General features: G+C 59.7%; 1 protein-coding gene across 1 annotated transcript in view; it reads right to left on the bottom strand.

Moving 5' to 3' along the window:
* Positions 1–646: 646 nt before the first annotated feature.
* Positions 647–18195, bottom strand: part of MYOM2 (myomesin 2) — a 53310-nt gene continuing 35761 nt past the window's right edge. Inside the window, exons 22-34 of the mRNA XM_036228982.1 lie at positions 17870–18026; positions 17679–17785; positions 16739–16783; positions 16046–16182; positions 12436–12580; positions 12258–12317; positions 10450–10517; positions 7382–7495; positions 7167–7254; positions 6645–6683; positions 3594–3699; positions 919–1082; positions 647–687 (exon numbers count right to left, since the gene is read on the bottom strand). Coding sequence (XP_036084875.1) covers positions 647–687; positions 919–1082; positions 3594–3699; positions 6645–6683; positions 7167–7254; positions 7382–7495; positions 10450–10517; positions 12258–12317; positions 12436–12580; positions 16046–16182; positions 16739–16783; positions 17679–17785; positions 17870–18026 — 1271 coding nt within the window. The remainder of the gene's footprint in view (positions 688–918; positions 1083–3593; positions 3700–6644; positions 6684–7166; positions 7255–7381; positions 7496–10449; positions 10518–12257; positions 12318–12435; positions 12581–16045; positions 16183–16738; positions 16784–17678; positions 17786–17869; positions 18027–18195) is intronic.

Below are 18195 nucleotides of genomic sequence, written 5' to 3'. Positions count from 1 at the left end.
CGGGCGAGTGGGGGAGCACGGGGGTGTTAGGGCGGTGAAGCCGCTCTGTAGCACACTGTCGTGGTGGACACGTGCCAGTATGCGCTCGTCCAAGCCCAGAGGACATACGGCGAGAGTGACCCCATGGAAACGCTGGTTGGAGATGACCGCCGGCGTAGCTGCTTCAGCTGTAAAGAAGTCTGCCACCTGCTGGGGTGTATCTGGGGGGGCTGTGGGGGCCGGGCGGGGGGCTGGGGGGTGGGGGGTGGGAACTCTCTGCTACTTCCTCCTAGTTTTGCTGTGAACCTAAGACCTCTCTAAAAAATAAAGTCTAAGAAGAACCTAAATATATATAATCTTCTTTAAAATTTCTCTGTATAACGTGTCGCTGTAACTGTAACTACTTCAGAAATGTATCATTCTAATCATTTAAATCACCCAGGGTTATTATGAGTCTAGAAAGTTGATTTATGAATACGTTTATAGCTTAGAAGAATGCCTGCCCTTCCACATATGGAATTAGTTAAACTGCCATTTTTATCCCAGTTCCTAGGCCGGTCGCAAGCCCTGGGTCACCCAGGTGCCCACAGATGCCCCCACCCTCAGCCGAAGTAACTACGGCTCTATGGCTCCCTTCACAAGAGGATAACAGCCAAACACGCGAATCTTACTTGAGCTGCTGGAATTCGGCAAGTGCTTCGTCAAACTCTGTAAGGAAACGTTTCATACTTATTAACGGTTTTTCGACGTGTTTCATTTTTATTCATTCACTCCCGAATTTGCTTAATGAAAACTGACAAGTAGCCAAATGAATAAACTGACTTTCCGGAAATAACTTTCTCTGAGTGAGAACCGCGGGATCAGACCCCCCCCCCCGCCCCCCGCGTTCTAACTCGGTCACTGAGCGCGGACCCTAAGGTCGGCACAGAGCCGGCTCACCGGCGCCTGACAGGTCCAGCGAGCGCTGATGGTTCTCCTTGCCGTCGAAAATCTCGAAGGTGTATTTCCCTTTGTCCTTCTCAGTGGGCTCGCAGATCTGCAGCCAGGCCACCTCCTCGCTCCCTCCTGCCCGCATGTGCTCACTAGAAGCGATCTTCGCATCTCTTTAGGGGGGAAAATAAAAAACGAGAGGGACACGTTTCAGTCGGAATCCCAGGGTCCACGCAGGACGCCTGTCGGGCTGGGGGCCAGGTCTGACCTGCCCCCCATAGGTTTCCTGGGCATTAGTAATTCGTTACCTCCATCGGGAGCTCAGATCTGAAAACCTTCTCAAGGTAAATCTAACACTTAGTGTTTAAAGACACATTGTTACTCAATATACGCTCGTTATCTGCACCGCAGGAGACTTTAAAACACTCTACGTGGTATGGCATTTTTCCCCTTAGAAAAAAATTTGTAACAATGTATGACCCAGCCGTCTGCACACGTTGTAGGGGGCGCATGGGCTGGGCTGTGCGGGGCATGTGCATGATGTGTGCATGGGGTGTGTGTGTGGCCTGTGTGTGGTGTGTGCAGGGTGTGTGTGTGGCATGTGTGTGGTGTGTGTGGGGGGTGTGCGCCGGTCCGTACACTGTGTTCAGGGCACACAAACACACGTCCGCTGCTTCCTAACACTGCCTTGACTCGGAGGGAGCTAGAAAAGTCGTCAATGACGGCCACGGGCAGGTGGGGACAGGACAGGGCCAGAGAGAATCGGGAATCGGACCGCGGCCCGGAGCATCCGTCCTGGGGAGGGACCCAGGGGCATGCAGGGTTGTCAGAGCTCTGAGCCCTCGGGGCCATGGGGAGAGCCGTCGCCCTCGCCGGCACCTGCATCCTTGGGTTTTCTTGGGAGAGTTCTCCAGCCCCTGTCCCCACAGGACAAGCCCACAGCAAGGGCTCCCTCGGGCCTCGCGGGCGTTGCTAAGGGGCCATTTCATCTCAAACGTAGATGCCATTTCACACCCTGCTCTACTTTTCCATTGGCGACACGTAACCACACGTTACGCGGTAGCGACAGCACGTGACGCAGCACGTGCTTTGACGTGTAGCCTGAGACGCAGGGTACCGTGTCACGGTCCAGCGGTGAGGGCCGCGGAAAGTCACACGTTAATGACGGAAGCGCCAACCTCAGCACCCGTGTGTTAGTGTGGGCCACACGCTCCCACACGCCACACGCATGTGCCAGCGTGAACACGGCCGCGTGTGCCCAGCACGTGCGTGTCCACCGGGGCCACGGCGTGTCGGGCACGCTGCGGGCGGGGTGCGCTCCGCGGGGCGGGCAGGCGTGCGAGGGGCTCCGGGCCCACGTCCCCGCCACACGCGGCCCCCCGCGGCACGACCGCAGCCACCCACAGGAGCCTGGCGAGGGCAGCGGCCGACCCTCCTCTGCGGGGGAGGGGAGGGTTCACCAGCTGGAAACTTCGCTTTGCTCATTTGTCTAAAATCCAGATCCTCATAAACTGTCATGTCCCAAAGGGCACCAGGGCTCCCGTCTGAGGCTGCCGTTCCTGGACCTTTACACAAAGACGCTGCCTGACCCGCCCCGGACGAACGCCTCCGTGTGGGACTATGACTGCCCCACCAGACATGGGGGTGCCGCCCTGCAGAAGCACAGGCGCCAAGCATGGACGCCCCGAGACGCCACATGCCCTGGACCCTACGCGTCAAGCCCAGCCTCCAAGACGCAGCACCGCGTGGCGAGATGTGAACAGCAGGGAGCCCAGGACGCTGCCCAGCGAGCACCTCCAGGTGCTGTCAAGCACCGCCACCTGCCCACAGTGTCGCTCTGGGGACACCCGTTGCCATGGCGCCCGCCCGTCCGATGCTGATCGGAGAAGCCGGGCGTGACGCAGGCACCAGCGGCAGCGTGCGGAGGAGCCTGAGGGGTGGGCATCCGGACCCCACTGAGAACCAACCCGAGAATGTCGCCCGTGGCCTCAGGCTGGGGCAGGGAGGGACCAGAGGGCAGCAGGCCCCTGCTCCATCTGCCTCCGTCTGCCCCCTGTGGTTACATCAGGGACCTGCGGGGACCCAGTGACATGGGCCTGTTTTCCTCAGAGACGTGTGGCTTTGAGGGGTGTTTCAGAGACGAGCGTGGAGGAGGGGGTAGGAAAGAGCCAGACCGCCCGGGGCTGGGTGCAGGACTGTGGGGGGTGTGACAGTCACAAGGTCTCCAGTGTCTTAACAGTGACCGCTCCCCCCTCCCGCCCCCGGAGAAGCACCGGAGCCGCGGACTGGACACAGAAGGCCTGCCACGTGCGCGGGCTGGGCCTGCGCCGTCTCCTCCTCGACCTTGAGCTGGTTTTATTCGACCTACTGGGCGACCAGCAGACGGGAGCCGTGGAGGGCGGTCTCCAGACCACCTCCCGCTGGCTCTCTGCTGGGTCCCGGGTGCCACACACGTCACCAGCAGAGCCACCTTGGCCAAACCGAGACGGGGCGGAGACGTGTCCCTGCCGAGCTCGGGCAGCTCTGCGCCTTCCTCCTTCCCCTGGTCCCCCCACTGCCACGATGGCCCCTGGCAATGGCCCCCGGCCCCGAGCCAAAGGGCGTCGTCATTTTTCAGCCCAACAAAGCCGGCCCCGGCGCCGCGCTGGTCCACGGCTCGGCCGTGCCGTGGCCCGTGCACTTACTTGTGGTACCAGTTCACCCTCATTTCGTCGGTGTAATACTTCAGGAAGCACTGCAGGCGGATCCCTTCCGGGGTGCAGAGGATCTTCAGCGGAGAAGCGGAGGCCCCTGCACAGAACGAGACGCGCTCAGGCCTGCGGGGAGCAGCCCGGCCGGCGGCCTCGTGGGGCGCGGGGTGGTGCCGCCGGGGCCTCTGCGTCCCCGGCTGGGCGCGCAGGCTCGCGGGCCCCGTCCGCCAGGCCCGTCTGCCAGCTCCAGGCTCTGGCCACTGACCCCGTGCCACACTCGTCCATCACACAAGCACGTGCCACACCAGAATGATCTGGAAGACGCTTATGCTGGGTACCGGGAGGGACACATAGTCTTTTACAAAGAATCATCGCCTGCCCCCCGCCACTGGGCTAAGGAGAGGAGGGGACAGTGTGAGGTCGCCCTGTGACACAGCCGGTCCACGACCTGCGAGGCGACAAGGCAGAAGTGACCCAGGAAGGGCGTGGAGGGGACACGGCGCCAGGCGGGTGAGTCGGGAAGGGGGGGGAGGCAGAGGGCACCACAGGCGATGAGAGACGCCCACGAAATGCGGGCGCGCTTGGGGTGCGGGAGGAACCCGCCGGGGTGCAGGAGGAGGAACCCGCCGGGGTGCGGGAGGAGGGACCCCGCCGGGTCTGACGGGTACGGTCTGGGGGAGGGGCCGGCAGGGACACAAGACGTCGGCAGGGCGCCCGTGACCGCGGCCCAGGCTCCGAGTTTGGGGCAGAGGCCCCGTCACCGGCACCTACAGCGAGGTCACGTGAACACACGGCACCCCCCCACACACACACACACACTGCAGGGGACCCGCAGGGATCAGCACGGTCCGCGACCTGCGGAAAAGCTTCGCAACCACACGCGGCTGGCCCGGGTTTACGGAGACGAGCCCTTCACGATGCCACTTCTTAACTTGCGTCAGCAACTCAAACACCCCTATTAAGAACCCTAAAGATGTTCACAGCATGCTGCACAGTCGTCACATTCGAGGGAATTCGATCAAAGGAAATATTCTCAAATGTAAAAAAAAAGCCTTTCTTTGCCCAAAGATGTGCATCGCGTAGTTATTTATAGTACTGATGAAACGGTGTTCATATCTCAAGGGAAGAATTCACACCATGCCACAGTAATTTCAAGAAATACTATGCAATTATTAGGAACAGTGGATATAAAACCTACAGAAAACACAATTATCACAAAATACGTGAAAAAAAACAAGAAACAAATTATATTTATAATTCTAACTAGAAACTGAAAGTGAAAAAAAAAGTCCATGACTTTATTTTCCATTTATTCGTAAATGAACATGGGTAAAGAAAGCATCTAACGAAAATCAAATAAACAAACCCCATGCCCTGTAGCTGCGTCAGAACCGAAGGCGGCACCGTCTTTAACTTCAGCACCTCGCAGCGGCCGCGACCAGGGACGAGCCGGGCGCCTGCAGTGGCCTCTGCTCCCTCCCCAAGCACGTCATGTGAGCGTGTGACAGTGTGTGCGTGAGAGTGTGTCAGGTGAGCGTGACAGTGTGTGGAGTGTGTGTGTGTGAGCACGTCGGGTGAGTGTGTGTGTGTGTGTGGGAGCGTGTCAGGTGAGCGTGTGACAGTGTGTGTGCGTGAGAGTGTGCCAGGTGAGCGTGACAGTATGTGGAGTGTGTGTGTGTATGTCAGGTGAGCGTGTGTGTGTGTGTGGGAGCGTGTCAGGTGAGCGTGTGACAGTGTGTGTGTGTGTGTGTGTGCGAGTGTGTCAGGTAACTGAGTGTGTGCCCGTGCATGGCGTCACCCACACTCAGGACTGAGGGAGGCGGACGCCCTGGTCGCCCGAGGGTGCGGGGTGCGGACCACGCGGACAGAGGGCCAGGAGTAACAGGACGGCCACCACACACGTGGTCCCTGATGGCTGAGGCAGGTGGCGTGGGGACCCACAGGTGTCGCTCCAGGATAGACGCAGACCCACCCCAGGGCAGCCCAGACACCCTGGGCAGCCCGGTAACATCCCCGCAGCCGACGCACCACGGCAGGCCCACCCAGCGGCGGGAGGGCCCTGGGGACAGCGGGCCGGCCTGGCCTTGGGACCCGCGGGGCTGCTGCATTGTCAGCGAGCACCCGTCCACGCGTTACGCGGTATTTGCACGGAGTAGCCCCGTGGAGGATGAGGGGGGAGCCCCTCTCGAACGGCCTGGTTCGCCTTCGCACTGTGGCCTGAGTGCCCATCAAGCGCTCCTTGGCCCACAAATCATCAGAGAAAGTGAAATGCATTTAAAACGTGGCCCTTTTCAGACAGAGCAAAAGCAGAAATAAAACCTTCCTTGCAGAGCCGTCTTGAGAAAGCAATGAAAAATAAAGATGAGAAGGATTTCAGAAGAATTCCAGAAAAACCGAGCTTGGGATTAAGGGGGGACAGCAGCTTCCGGCAGTTAGAGTCCTGACTAGCAGACGCGCCGCCCCCGGCCACACACTCACCCCACGACTTCTGCGCCCCGATCTGAGGGTGTAACTCAGGAGCGAAGCGTGGAACACCCCCGGGAGTGAGTTACAATTCTCAGCACCAAGCACGACACGAACGTAAGCCATGTTATCAAACCAACACCCAACGTCTGGGTTCTCAGTGTCCATGGAAGGGCACCTGGAGAAGGAGAACTTATCTGCAAAGCTAAAAAACCAGTTTCGTACCCATGATGCAAAGACAGAGGTTTGAAATTCATCACTGCAACTCATCGCTTGTCACAAAGATGCTGACAGCAGTTGTGTACGAAGCCATCGCCCCGGTTAACCCAAGGCACATCGGGAGGAGCAGGTCGGCGGGAAGCCCAAACCGGGCCGTTGTTTTTAAAGCGAAACACATTCTACACGTGATGCTGCCGACCCCTTCACAAATCGTCGCTGAGGCCATCGGACGAGGGCCCTGCCCCGGGGCTGGCCTGTGCACCCCGGGTCCACCAGGGCCCCCGCCGTGGCAAGTGCCCCCTCCCCAGGAAATGCTGACATGAGAGCCCATGACAACGCGAAAACGAGAAGGCAGGTACTTACCGCAGACTCTGCTCATCGCCAAAATCATGTCGTCATACACTGAAAGGCAGAGGGAGAGGACCGTTACTACACGCAGTTTTATCAGACAGCAGCATTTTCATGTTTATTTAAATTGATACAGGACATCGTGACGGTTAGAAAAATGAAAGACCAAAACAGCCGCATTTATCCGTAGAAGGCTGACGAGTTTGCTACGCCCTCCTAACCAACTCCCTTTTCAAACGAGGACCAAGAACGCCTCGCCCGACGTAAATCTAACGGCACGCTTGACTGAGTCGCCGTTCGCATCGTCCTCGCCGCGTCAGACGGGCCAACGCGGCGCCTCGCAGAAACCCATGGTGTCAGCCCGGGCTGTCCTCCCCCACCCAAGCGGCTTCGAAGGCCCCGGAGCGTAGGTCTGGCCCCTTCCGCGGGAGAGCCGATGCGCACGGGCCCCGGGGGGGGGGGGGGGGACGTCCATGTGGCACGTCACCCCGGCGGTGACGCGCGTCTCTCTGGGGGTCGCGGGAGCTTTCCCTTTACCTTTGCCGCCGATCTCCAGGACGGTCACGTCCTGGCCGCGCTCGTCCTTCAGGGTCGCCTTGTATTCGCCGAGGTCCTTCTTGGACAACTGCAAGCGAATCACGTGCGTGGGGAAAACGCCGCCGTGGCGTGAAGCGCGACACGGGCAAACGCGGTTGCTCTGCGGGCCGCGGGCGCCCGGCCCCCGGCGCGGACCCCTCGGGCGCCGGACGCACCTTGGGTATCAGCAGCTCGCAGACGCCCCTCTCCAGGTCGGGCAGGCTCTCGGTCTCGTACAGGACGTCGTCCTTCAGCCACTTGAACGCTGTGTCCTTCCTGGTGTTTGCGACCTACGAGACAGAGATCCTGCGTCTCGCACGTGAATCGCTCTGGCCCCTAAGAAAAAAGTCTGTTCTGACTTTACACTGCAGACTCTAGGGAGAAGCGATTTCCGCCACCGACCGTCTCAGACGGAGGCCCGTGGAAACCCGTCCGCCCCGCTCACGGCAGACACGGTTCGAGGTCCCGGCTTCTCGAACGCCGGCCGCAGGCTGCAGGGGCCGGGCAGGGCCCTCCTCCCTCTGCCCGGGGAGGTGGGTGGGCCTTTTCGTTCACACGAAACCAGTCAGAAGCCGGGTGTTTTCAGCTCGTAAACACCACGACGCGTTCTCCGAGGTCTACAGAGCCGTCCAGTGGCTGCTGCTGTGGCAGTGCAGCATTCTGGATGCAGCTACGTGGGGGACAGAAGCCTCCGCGCAGGACGTGCCCAGTGGGGTGAGGCCCTAACGCCCCTCACAGTTCACGCCCGACGTCGGCGTGACCTCGAAACCACGCGCCACAGAATTCTAAAGGTGGGTGGCGCTGCAAGTCACACTGCGCGTCCTGAGGGTGAGGACAGGTCCCGGCCCTGTGACCTGTGACTGGGAGGTGCCGACCACTCCGGGTTCTATGAGACGGGCATTTGCACTCAGATACCGTAAGGATGCAGCAAAGTGATGCGGAAAATAAATCACAAAGGCACAGATGGTGCGACAGTTCTGCTGAGTGACATCTTGCGGGCTTCCAGGTGGGCTGTGCCCATGGTGTGACCGTGACAGCAGGAGCCTGGCACCCCCAGACTGCAGGGGTTCTGCGCGTCCCGCACTGGTGCCCAGGCGTGGCGGCGTGCCTGACGCACAGAGCAGAGTCCCTAAGCGCATGCGGCACTCGCGGAGGGCGGGGTTCCCCCTGGACCGGGCCGTAGGACCGGCACCTGCCTTCCCAGGTCAGGACCATGAGCGCGTGATACATGCGGACGTTTCTAAATCTGCGGGGTCCATTCTCACGCCAGTGCAACCCCTTGCTGTCCCCGAACACGGTCAGTAACTGCCTGTCCCCGGCGCTCAACGCAGACCTCTCCGATGGCCTTCGCCCCCTGTCCCCCAGTTAATGCGTCTCTCCTACAGCTGGTGGTCTTCTGCCCCTAAATAAGTCACCTGTCCCTCTCTGAACTCTGCGGTGTCTGGCCACCACTCCCCAGGTGTGGGCACCGAGTGTGGGGCATCGATGTCTAGGAAGGGCGGTGGCGGGACCACGCCCGAGCATCGGGGCCACGCGCCTGGCCCGCACCTCCCGAGACTCAGGGCCCCTCGTCCTCCGCACCTGCCGTGGGGACAGCTCTGCCAGGCTGCCTGTCGAGGGCTGAGGGTTCCATCTTAAACTGGCCTCTTGAGAAGGCTTTTCCATAACGTTCTAATAAGAATATGTCCTCGCATAAGTTATTCTCACGTGTTTTATGTAAGTAAATTTAAAAAGTAACCATCTGCCAAAGAATTAGTAAGTGAAAACTAGGTAGAAAGAGGGTTTATAGAATCACGGGACGGGTAGGAACACAAGTATGCAAATGAAGTGCGCTAAATGAAATCTCAAATCTCGATTAATGTTTATTCAGCTTCTATAATATCTGTGTCTAAAGATTTATGAATCACTTCGGTAAGGGAATTTAAAACATTACCAAATATTCACGGGAGGCATGTGTTTGTGAGATGTCATGAGGGCGCACAGGGAAGCAAACTGTAAGCATGAGCCGGCGGCCCCTCTGCAGCCAGGCCGGACCGCTGTGCCCGCCCGGCCGCCGCCCGCCCCCGCCGCCCGCCCCGCCGCCCGGCCCGCCTGCTCCCTGACGCTGTCTGTCTGCAGAACTGTCTGCAGCACTGATTTGGGCAGTGCTCATATCTGGAAATGTGAAGAAGCACACCGTTTGCACATGACAATCATTTGAGAAAATCGCTGTTCTTTCCCGCACAAATAAACACGGCGAACAGCGGTCAGACCCGTGCGGCTCCCGCTAACCGTCTGCCGCGCTCCGGTGTCCGGAGACAGACCTTCGCAGTCTTTCTCCTCCTTTGCCAGTAAACTTCCTTCTATAAAGGTTTTTGTCTTTTTTAAAGATACTAGCATAAGAAACTCACTCAAAAAAAAATCTTAGTGTTATTTTGAAGCACCTTTAAAACAACCGTGAGCGTGTGAAGCATCCAAACTGCAGCCTCAGTGACCACACCGAACAGCAACGTGGAGACAGGAACTCTGAGCGCAGCCACTGCCGGCGCCCGCGACGGGAAGCGGGGATCCCGCGATCGCGGGGTCCGAGGCCGCTGCCCCCGCCCAGCCCTCTGCCCCACCCTCAGCCCCGCCACCAGACCCCTCGCCGAGCGCCTCGCGCAGGACGGGGCCCGTCTCCGCACCTCGAGCCTCCTGCTTACCAGGCTCCGTCACCTAAGACTGTGTACCCTGGAGAGGTGACATCGCAGCGGCCCGCACCGACGGTGGCCTCCCGTTTCCACCTTCACGCCCGTCCACCCCCGTGCACCAGCCACCCCGCCAGTGGAGGCCTCTGGGGGCCGTCGTCCTGCTTGTCCATCTACGCCGACTGGCCTCATGCATGTCCCTGCTCAACTCCGACAGTGGGTCGACCACGAGACTGCCGCTAGACAGTACCTGGGGGACGGGGGACGCCGTCCCAAACAGCACACCCCAGCAGCACGGCCTCACACCGGAGCCCACCCCGACCCATGCCGGGGCCTCCGCGTGCATCCAGAAAGGCCGGCATGGACACACGCGTCTGCACGTCTGCCACCCAACGCCTGTCTGCAGACCCCAGCCACCCCACGCAAGCTCCGTCACCCGTCACCCCCATGACGTCACGGCCCCCCGAGCCCAAGGCCAAACCACACGTTGCCCCTGAGCCCAAGGCCAGCCCACGTGTGTCACCCCGCCTTCACAGGAAGGAGACCCTCGCCGCCGTCTGGGTGGACCTGATGCTCACCTTACAGACGAGGTGAACTTCACACTCTTCCGTGACGTCCCAGTGCAGATACTCAGCAAAGTGGGGGCCTGGCGGCGCAGGGGAGAGGTGTAAAAAGTAAAACCGAGTAGCACATATGCGTACTCCACACACACACACAGACGCGTGCATATACGCCTGTATGTGTATACACGGGCACACAACATTTACATATTTCCACTTGTATTTGTGCTTACGTGTGCATTTTTCACAGATGAGACAGCTGCTCGGTACGACGCCGAGAGACCCAGTTTTCAGGGCCCTGCAGGTGACGCGGGTACAGCACGGACCCGCCACCGAAACCCGTGTCTCCCCGTGCGGACATGCTGCCCACCTCCCCTCCCTGCCCACGCCTGACACCTGCCGCTCCATACCAAGAACACGGGAACCACATTCTCTTCTCGAGGCATATGTCTAAATGAACATCCGACCCGCGGTACATAAAAACTTTTGAGAATTAATAGAGATAAGATGACCTAGCAATTCTGTAAATGTATATTTTTAAATCAAATATTAATTCATATGTGTTTTTCAAAAATGTCACTTTTATTTAAAACAAATGCAGAGGCAAATCATGTTCTAATAACAGCGGTATCGGCCTGTTCAACACAAACTACAAAGCAGCACTATAAAGAACTTAGGGATTTCTTGCATGTAAACATATTCCATGAAGTTAAAAAGTTCATAATGTAGGAATTAGGAAATTAAAATATTTTCGACTATTAAAAATAAAAAATAACTGAAACAATAAAAATTTTTTAAAATGCCTTGATTTTATATTTTCTAATCCATATTCTCATTTTTTCTGAAAGGTATAGAAATCCCATATAAAAAAAATAATCTTTAAATAAACCCTTGGGTTATGTTTCAAGCTCTAAATTTTATCCATTTTTTTTTGTCTCTAGTTGGTATGTATTTTTAAAAACAACATATTTAAAATATATTGTTTGCAGTTAAACAGTGAAATATTTTAAAGTTTAAAAGCTCACCGGGTCTTAAGTTAGACAACTGCCCCCCCACATCGCGAAGCCCAGTAACAGCTTAACACCCTGGCTCTGCTCTTCTCCCTTTCGTCCATCTGGACGTTTATGACACCCTGCCCCCATCACTACCCGCTGGGAAGTCCCTTTCTCTAAGTTCATCTGGTAAGCACTGAGCCCCGCCTGTAAGGAGTGTATGGACCTACAAAAGATATGGGAGTTCACGGTCACGAACCCTAAAACAAATGGCTTAGAGGAGGAACGGCAGAGGGACCCGGGGGTGCGTGGGGTCAGGGGAGGTGTGAACACCCACTGTGAACGCCCGGAGAGCCGAGCCGGGCGTGGCGGGAACACGAGCTGGTTCGGTGGCCGGGAGCCCTGATGCTTTGGCTGGCACGTGCTCGTTAAGGGGTTTCACGCACGTGGCCGACTGCCTGAAGGGAGCAGGCGTTGGGGGACCCCGTCCCCCAGCCATGTGCTCAGAGACCGGCGGTCAGCGAGCGCGCCACTCAGCCCTGCAAATTGGTCTTCTGCTTGACCCAGGAAGTAATAGAAAATGCAGACACTTAAAATAACAGATTCTGGGGCTTCTAACGGCAGGAGTGAGAAAAAAAAATACAGATAAAATAAAAGGGCAAAGAACAGAAGCTACCCAAGTTTCTAGAAAGGAGAAAGGGCCTAACTTCTGCCTTTGGTCACAGGGCATCATGGAGGTCTCCTTTGGGAGAGGAGTCAAATCTGAAATCTTTGTTTTTTAGTTTTTTGGTCTTTTAATTATTTATTTTAGTGGTGGGTGAGCCAACAACCTACCTTGTTTCCTGAGAAATTCTTTCCTTTGAAATTCGGCCTCATCTAGGACAGCCTTGAATGCTAAATTCAGTATTTCGGGGGGGAAAAAAGACATGAAATAATGTTTGCTTCACTCTGGTCAAAAGAATCTGCTTTGAACTTTCTTTATGGGCGTATGAAAATATTCAACATCGCCTACCATCTCCAATAAGAACCAAAGAAGATTGACTTTTGGCTTTTCCGTCGTGAATCTGCACTGTGTAGGTACCTTCGTTCTCAATAGTGAATTGATCCATCACCATCTCAATAAGGCCAGTGGCTTTGTCACATTTAATTCTGTGCGTCTGGAAAGGAAACAGAGGATTCCACAGTGACATTCCTTCTTCCAGGTTTATCTGGAAAATAGCTACATCGGCTATTACATCTTAAGGGATTGTCTCTCTCTCACACACACACATTGTATCCACTAACCGTCTTGGTGAACCGAACATCGACTGAGGGACACGTGTGGGCGCGAGAGCAGCCGACCCTCCCGTGCGGGGCGTGACGAGACTCCCGCAGAATCGCGCTCTCCCGAGCACGCGCCTAGCGCGGGCGGCGATGCCGCCCACAGCCTGTCACGGCCTCTCCCCGGGCTCCCGCGGTGGCTTCGCCGGGATGCCAGCCCTGCCCCCTCACGCGCCCTCGGGCAGGACTCCCGGGCCGTCCTTGGATTCCGGTTGGGTGCGCGTCCTGTGGGCTCCCGGCCGCCCCCGCCTGCCCCGCACGGGACGTCGGGTCTGACTATCCTCCTGCCTCTGTCTCCCTTGCTGGAGGGGGGCTCCTTCAGATTGGGCCTGGCGCCCATCTTGGCAACGCCACCCACACCTAACGCCACTGGCAGCCCATAAATGCCAAACGCGTGTTCACGGACGCCCTCGTGAGTCAGCCCGTGGCGTTGCACTCCGGGGCCGTCTACCGCGCCGGGCTGGCAGGTGTCCCGACGCCACCGAGTGACACTCAGCCAAGTCTCCTCAAGGACGTCCGTATCCCGGCCTCCCCCCGTCGTTTCTGCCCCGTACCAGAGTCTGCCTGGCCCCCATTCATCCGCATGCTCCTGCCACGTTCAAGGCTGGGGCGACGGGGACCTCGGGCTTCCAGCCTGGTGGGGGGCACGCGGGGGCCCGCGTCACCACGGCGCGGGCAGGGAGCAGCTGAGGCACCTCGGGAGAGACGCCTCGCAGGTCAGGGCGGCGGGGCTGGAGCGGGGGCCGCACAGCCTCCCACCTGTGGGCCCGGGGAGCCTTCCGCGCCAGCCGCGGCCCCCTGCAGACAAAGCCTCAGGGAAACCGTGCGGTGTCCAGGGTGTCCCTCAGCCCGCACCGCCGCGACCGCCCCCTCCCTCACGCCCACCCACGGCAGCGCGGGCGGCTACATGGGCGCCGTGGTCCCCACGTGGGCGGCCTCTGCCCGGGGACATGTTCGCGGCTCGGCCTTCCTCCGACTGCGCCCCCGTCACTCGTGCGAGTCGCTGAGGGACCGTCGTCCCGCCCTGGGTGACACGGGGTCTGAGGCAGGCGGGTGTAAAGGGTGCAGACGTGCCACCCAGGGGTGCCACTGAGGCGTGTCGGCTGCTTTGGACGGAAGTGACTTAAGACGCAGCCAGTGTGGCAAGGGCACTCGGACCTCCTTCGTCCCCGAAGCAGGAGATGAAATGCGCCCCCCACACACGGCGGGAGGGCAGTGGTGTCCGTGTCACCAGAGACGGGGGAGTCAGGGCTGAGGAGTCCGTGCGAACAAGGCCGGCCCACCCCGCAGACCCCTGTGCCCCACAGGTCGGGCTCCTTGTCTGAAAGGTAGAGAAGCTGCCTGCTTCAGTCCCTTCTTTGAGTCTCACGTTTCACGCGGAAGAAATTAAATTTGTTTTCCTCCTGGTGACCTGTCAGACGTCAGTTTAATCACTGGACCAGCCGAGGAGGCTAGAAGGGAAGACGGAAAACGTCCCCTCCCCTCCAAGACAGAGGGCCACGTCCACACGAGTGACTCGTCGTAACAGCAGCGGGGACACAGGGAAGGGTGGCTTGGGGGCCCCGGACCTGGGACCCTCCTCACAGCCCTGCTCATCGAACGGCCAGCGGTACCGCCCGCGCCCCGAATGACAGCGTCTGCTGTTGACACTTACTGCAGAGTCCATCTTCCCTCCCAGACCGAGCTCGCTGCGGTCTAAGCAATGGCTTCCCGACCCGAGTTACGACCCTCCCTTCCAGCGTGGGGGACCCATGGGGCAAGACGGACAGAAGGAAAACTAAGAGAGTGTGGCCGGCAGCACGTGAAGCAGGGCCACCCCGGGGTGTGCCCACCCCCAGCCCCTCGGAGCCCCACTGCGCCCAGAATCCGGCCCTTAATGAAAACATCGAGAAGGTTTTCTATCTGCAGGTAACTAACAGAAACGTCTAGGTTTAGCCAGGAGCACAGGGTTCGTCTTCCGACAGATCACGCGTTTTTTTTCCACGAGGCCCGCCCTCCCGTTTGCGGGGACATTTCTATTCTGGCATTACGAATGCCAGTGTCACCAGAGACCGTGTAGAAGACGAACGTTACCAAAACAGCGCTTCCTCGGTCTACGCCGGGGTCCGGCCCCCGCGTCGGGCGCCGGCCCTGAAGCTCCCGTCCTCCGTGCCTTGCATCGCGCCCCAGTGCGTTTCCGAGGTCGCGGGGGCAGCTGCCCCTCCTCGCTCCCGGGCAGCTGCAGCTCTGCCAGCCCCGGGCGTGTGGGCGCGGGCTCCACCCCCCTGTGCGTCCCCCGTCCGTCCTCCTCGGACGCGGCCCAGGAACCCAGCGCCCCTGACGGCTCCCCGAACGCCCGGCCCGGCCACCCCCGGCACCCCTGAATTCAGCGTCCACCGCACCATTCCGACGCCCTCGAGCCCGCGGGTTGTCTGCGTCGTTCTCTGGTTGAGGCCGGATTTCTTCGTCCCTGTGATCGATCGCCCCCCCCCCCCGCCGGAGGGCACTTGATGTCTCACTTTCCCGTCCCTACTGTCCGATGAGCTGTGACAGACGATCAAAGACGGTTCCCAGAATCAAGACCGCCATCCGCCGGGAAGGGAGGAGACAACCCGAGTCCCCAGCAGTCACCTGGGGGGCTTCGGGTCCCCTGAATTTAACTACGACTTTCAGATTTAAGTGAATAAAGCCCAGCCTTCACCCAGGGTCTTGGCTTCCAGTAGACAAAGACGTCGCCTTCACGGTGAGAAGCCCCGGTTTTCAGAAGTGCGAGGCACACGGTGTGTGCATGTGCAAGGCCACCGGGTTTCTTCTCCATGGGAAGCCGGAAGGTCGTCGGTGTGCAGCGTGAGAGAGACGGACGGAAAGGGGTGAAGGCGGGGGGCGGGACACGTTGAAACGAGCGGAGCGGGAGGCGTGCAGCGCCCGCCAGGCTCGTGTGCGCGGCCAGGAGAGGACGCGGGGGCGGCGTCCGCCCACAGGGGACCGCACGCCCCTGGCGGGTCTGCCCTCCGCGGCAGGGACGGTCGCCCGGCTGCCGCCGGACGACAGCGCGAAACATCTGGCCGGGACCGCTGCCGAGACCCAGCGGCTGGTCCACCGAGGGCGCCCCACACGGCCCGGATGAACCACTTCGCACGGCCACGTTCAGCGCCCCTAACTTAGACGGTCGTTCTTCACGCCCAGCTGGCTGGATGTGAAAGGCTCCGACGCCTTGCCTAACCAGCGGCCCCTCATTCACCATATCCACCCTCCATGCCCGACGTACAGCCCCGAAGTAAAGCGGGGCGTCTGCGAAGCCGGGGCGCTCCCCACGCTCTCACCTCGCTGTCAGACACTTCCCGATCGTTGATGATAAACCGGAAGCTGGCGTCCGGTGACAAATGCTCGGCCTGCAGCCAGAAGCGGACCTGGCCCTTGTCGAAAACCTCGTACGCCAATTCCGACTTCAGCGGGATCGCTGCGGGAAGGAAAGAGATCGCGCGTGAACGATGCGTGGACCCCGTGAGGAAGACGCGCCGCAGGCTGGAGGAGGAGTCGTCCTGGCTACTAAACCCTCCAAGGACGCGAAACCCCGGCGCGTCGACTCGGGTCATGGACACGGAGGATGGAAAACGAAGCTCCGCTGGGCCCGCTGTGCGCGCGGCGGGCGCCTGGCTCCCTGGGGCTCCGGGGGCCGCAGGTGGCCGCGTGCGGCGGGCGCCTGGCTCCCTGGGGCTCCGGGGGCTCCACACCCGCGTCACTTCTGTGTCCGGTGACGTGCAGTGACGGAGGGTTGTGTTGGGCGGACGTCACACTTGGGTGAGCAACAGCCGTGCTAAACTGCAAACCCAAAGCCCTCTCTACGTGACGAAAACGTCTGCGGGTTACGCGCTCCGCAGACACTTGTTTCAAGTGCATCGGTGACCGGGCTGGAAGCCGGAGCAGGAGATGGGGCCATCCTCCCCCGCGAGTCCCAGAGGGGGCGCCCCAGGTGAGAGAGCAGTCGTGGTTTCGGGGGTCCGGGCCTTACTTACTGGGGTTCTTTATCTCGTTGCTCAGTGCCATCAAACGTTCGAGCTCTAAAATTAAGAAAAAAACAACGTCCGTCGGTTTTGACCTGAGCACGCAGACGTTGGACACGAGGCCAGAGTCTGCCCCGCCTCGCCTGTCTGCCCCTCCTCCCCTCGCCGCCGCCGGTGCCCACGCCGGGCCCGGCTCCCTGGGGACAGCCCCTCCCCGCACGCCGCCGAGCAGGGTGCCAGCTGTCGACAGAGGGTTTGCTTCTCAAGCTTTACGCGTCCCAGGGGACCGCGCCCTTCCGCAGAGGACTGGGCGCATCAAAGACCAAAACCGCAGAGACCTGGGGCTTCTGCCCCGCGCTGCCACTCGACTCCGGCTCACTGCGCAGTGAACGCACCTGCGGGGCTGACTCTGCCCTGCACAGGCGGAGGGAGCTGGGACAAGGACACAGAGCCCGGCAGTGAGCGGACCCCCAGAAACGCCTAACGCTGAGCTTTGAGAAACTGCTGCTCTCTCCCGGGTCATAGTTTTCTGCTTTCTGTTTTCTCTTCGAAAGACAGCGAGAGGTTTTGACAACGGCAGTCAAACACCGCTTCACACACAGAGCGATGTGTGGATCTGAGTTCTTTGTCGCCCTGGTCATCCGTGCTGGGAAGACAGCCCCTCCCATCCGCATGCCTCTGGTTTTGTGGGCGTCCTGACATGCCACGTACGCCCTGCGTGCCGAAGCACTGAAATGTGACCAGAGCTTCGTAAGCACTGTGCTCGGGGCCGGGGGCTTATGTGGCGGGTAGAAGACACACTCTAGAGTTTGCTTCCTTGCTGACGTAACGTTAGGCTTGTTTGCGGAGTCCTCCGGCCCCCCACAAACGCGCACCGTTTTCTAGGCAAACAGGTCTCTCCCATGTTAGTGCCAATATCTGAAACAGGCCGGCCTGGGCCCCTGGGCGTTACCTTTCTCATCCAAGACGAAACTGGAGGACACGCCCTCCGTGTCACTCACAGACACGGAGTAGGTGCCCAAGTCCGCCTTGTCCGGGTTCTTGAAGTACAGCTTGGAGCTGCGGGGAGAACACGGGGAGCGCTGAGGAGCCAGGGCGCGCGCCTCCGAGGGGCGGGGTGGCCAGCTACCCCCGGCCACTCACTGGTCCCCCACGGTCTCCACGCGAAACTTCTCGTCGTCGGCCAGCTCCTCGTAGGATTTACACCACGTGAAGCGCGAGGCGTCGGTCATCTCCGGGCAGTCGAAGCTCAGGTAGATGTCGCCCTGCTCGTCCACGCCGACGCTGACCTCCTTGGTGCCTGCAGGGCGAGGACGCGCGCTGACCCCGCGGGCCCGGGGCGCGGCCTCCTGGGGGGGGCGTGGCCGGCGTCGCTCCCGCCCCAGCCAGCTTCACCCCATGCAGCCGCCCCGGATGTCAGCTGGGGCGGGGGGCCAGGGCGGACCTCTGAGGGGAACCTTGGGGGCTGC

Source organism: Rousettus aegyptiacus, unplaced genomic scaffold, assembly GCF_014176215.1.
Source record: "Rousettus aegyptiacus isolate mRouAeg1 unplaced genomic scaffold, mRouAeg1.p scaffold_m13_p_11, whole genome shotgun sequence".
Classification (NCBI taxonomy): Eukaryota; Metazoa; Chordata; class Mammalia; order Chiroptera; family Pteropodidae; genus Rousettus; species Rousettus aegyptiacus.
The sequence above is the reverse complement of the archived record's forward strand: the minus strand, read 5'-3'. Positions and strand labels throughout refer to the sequence as shown.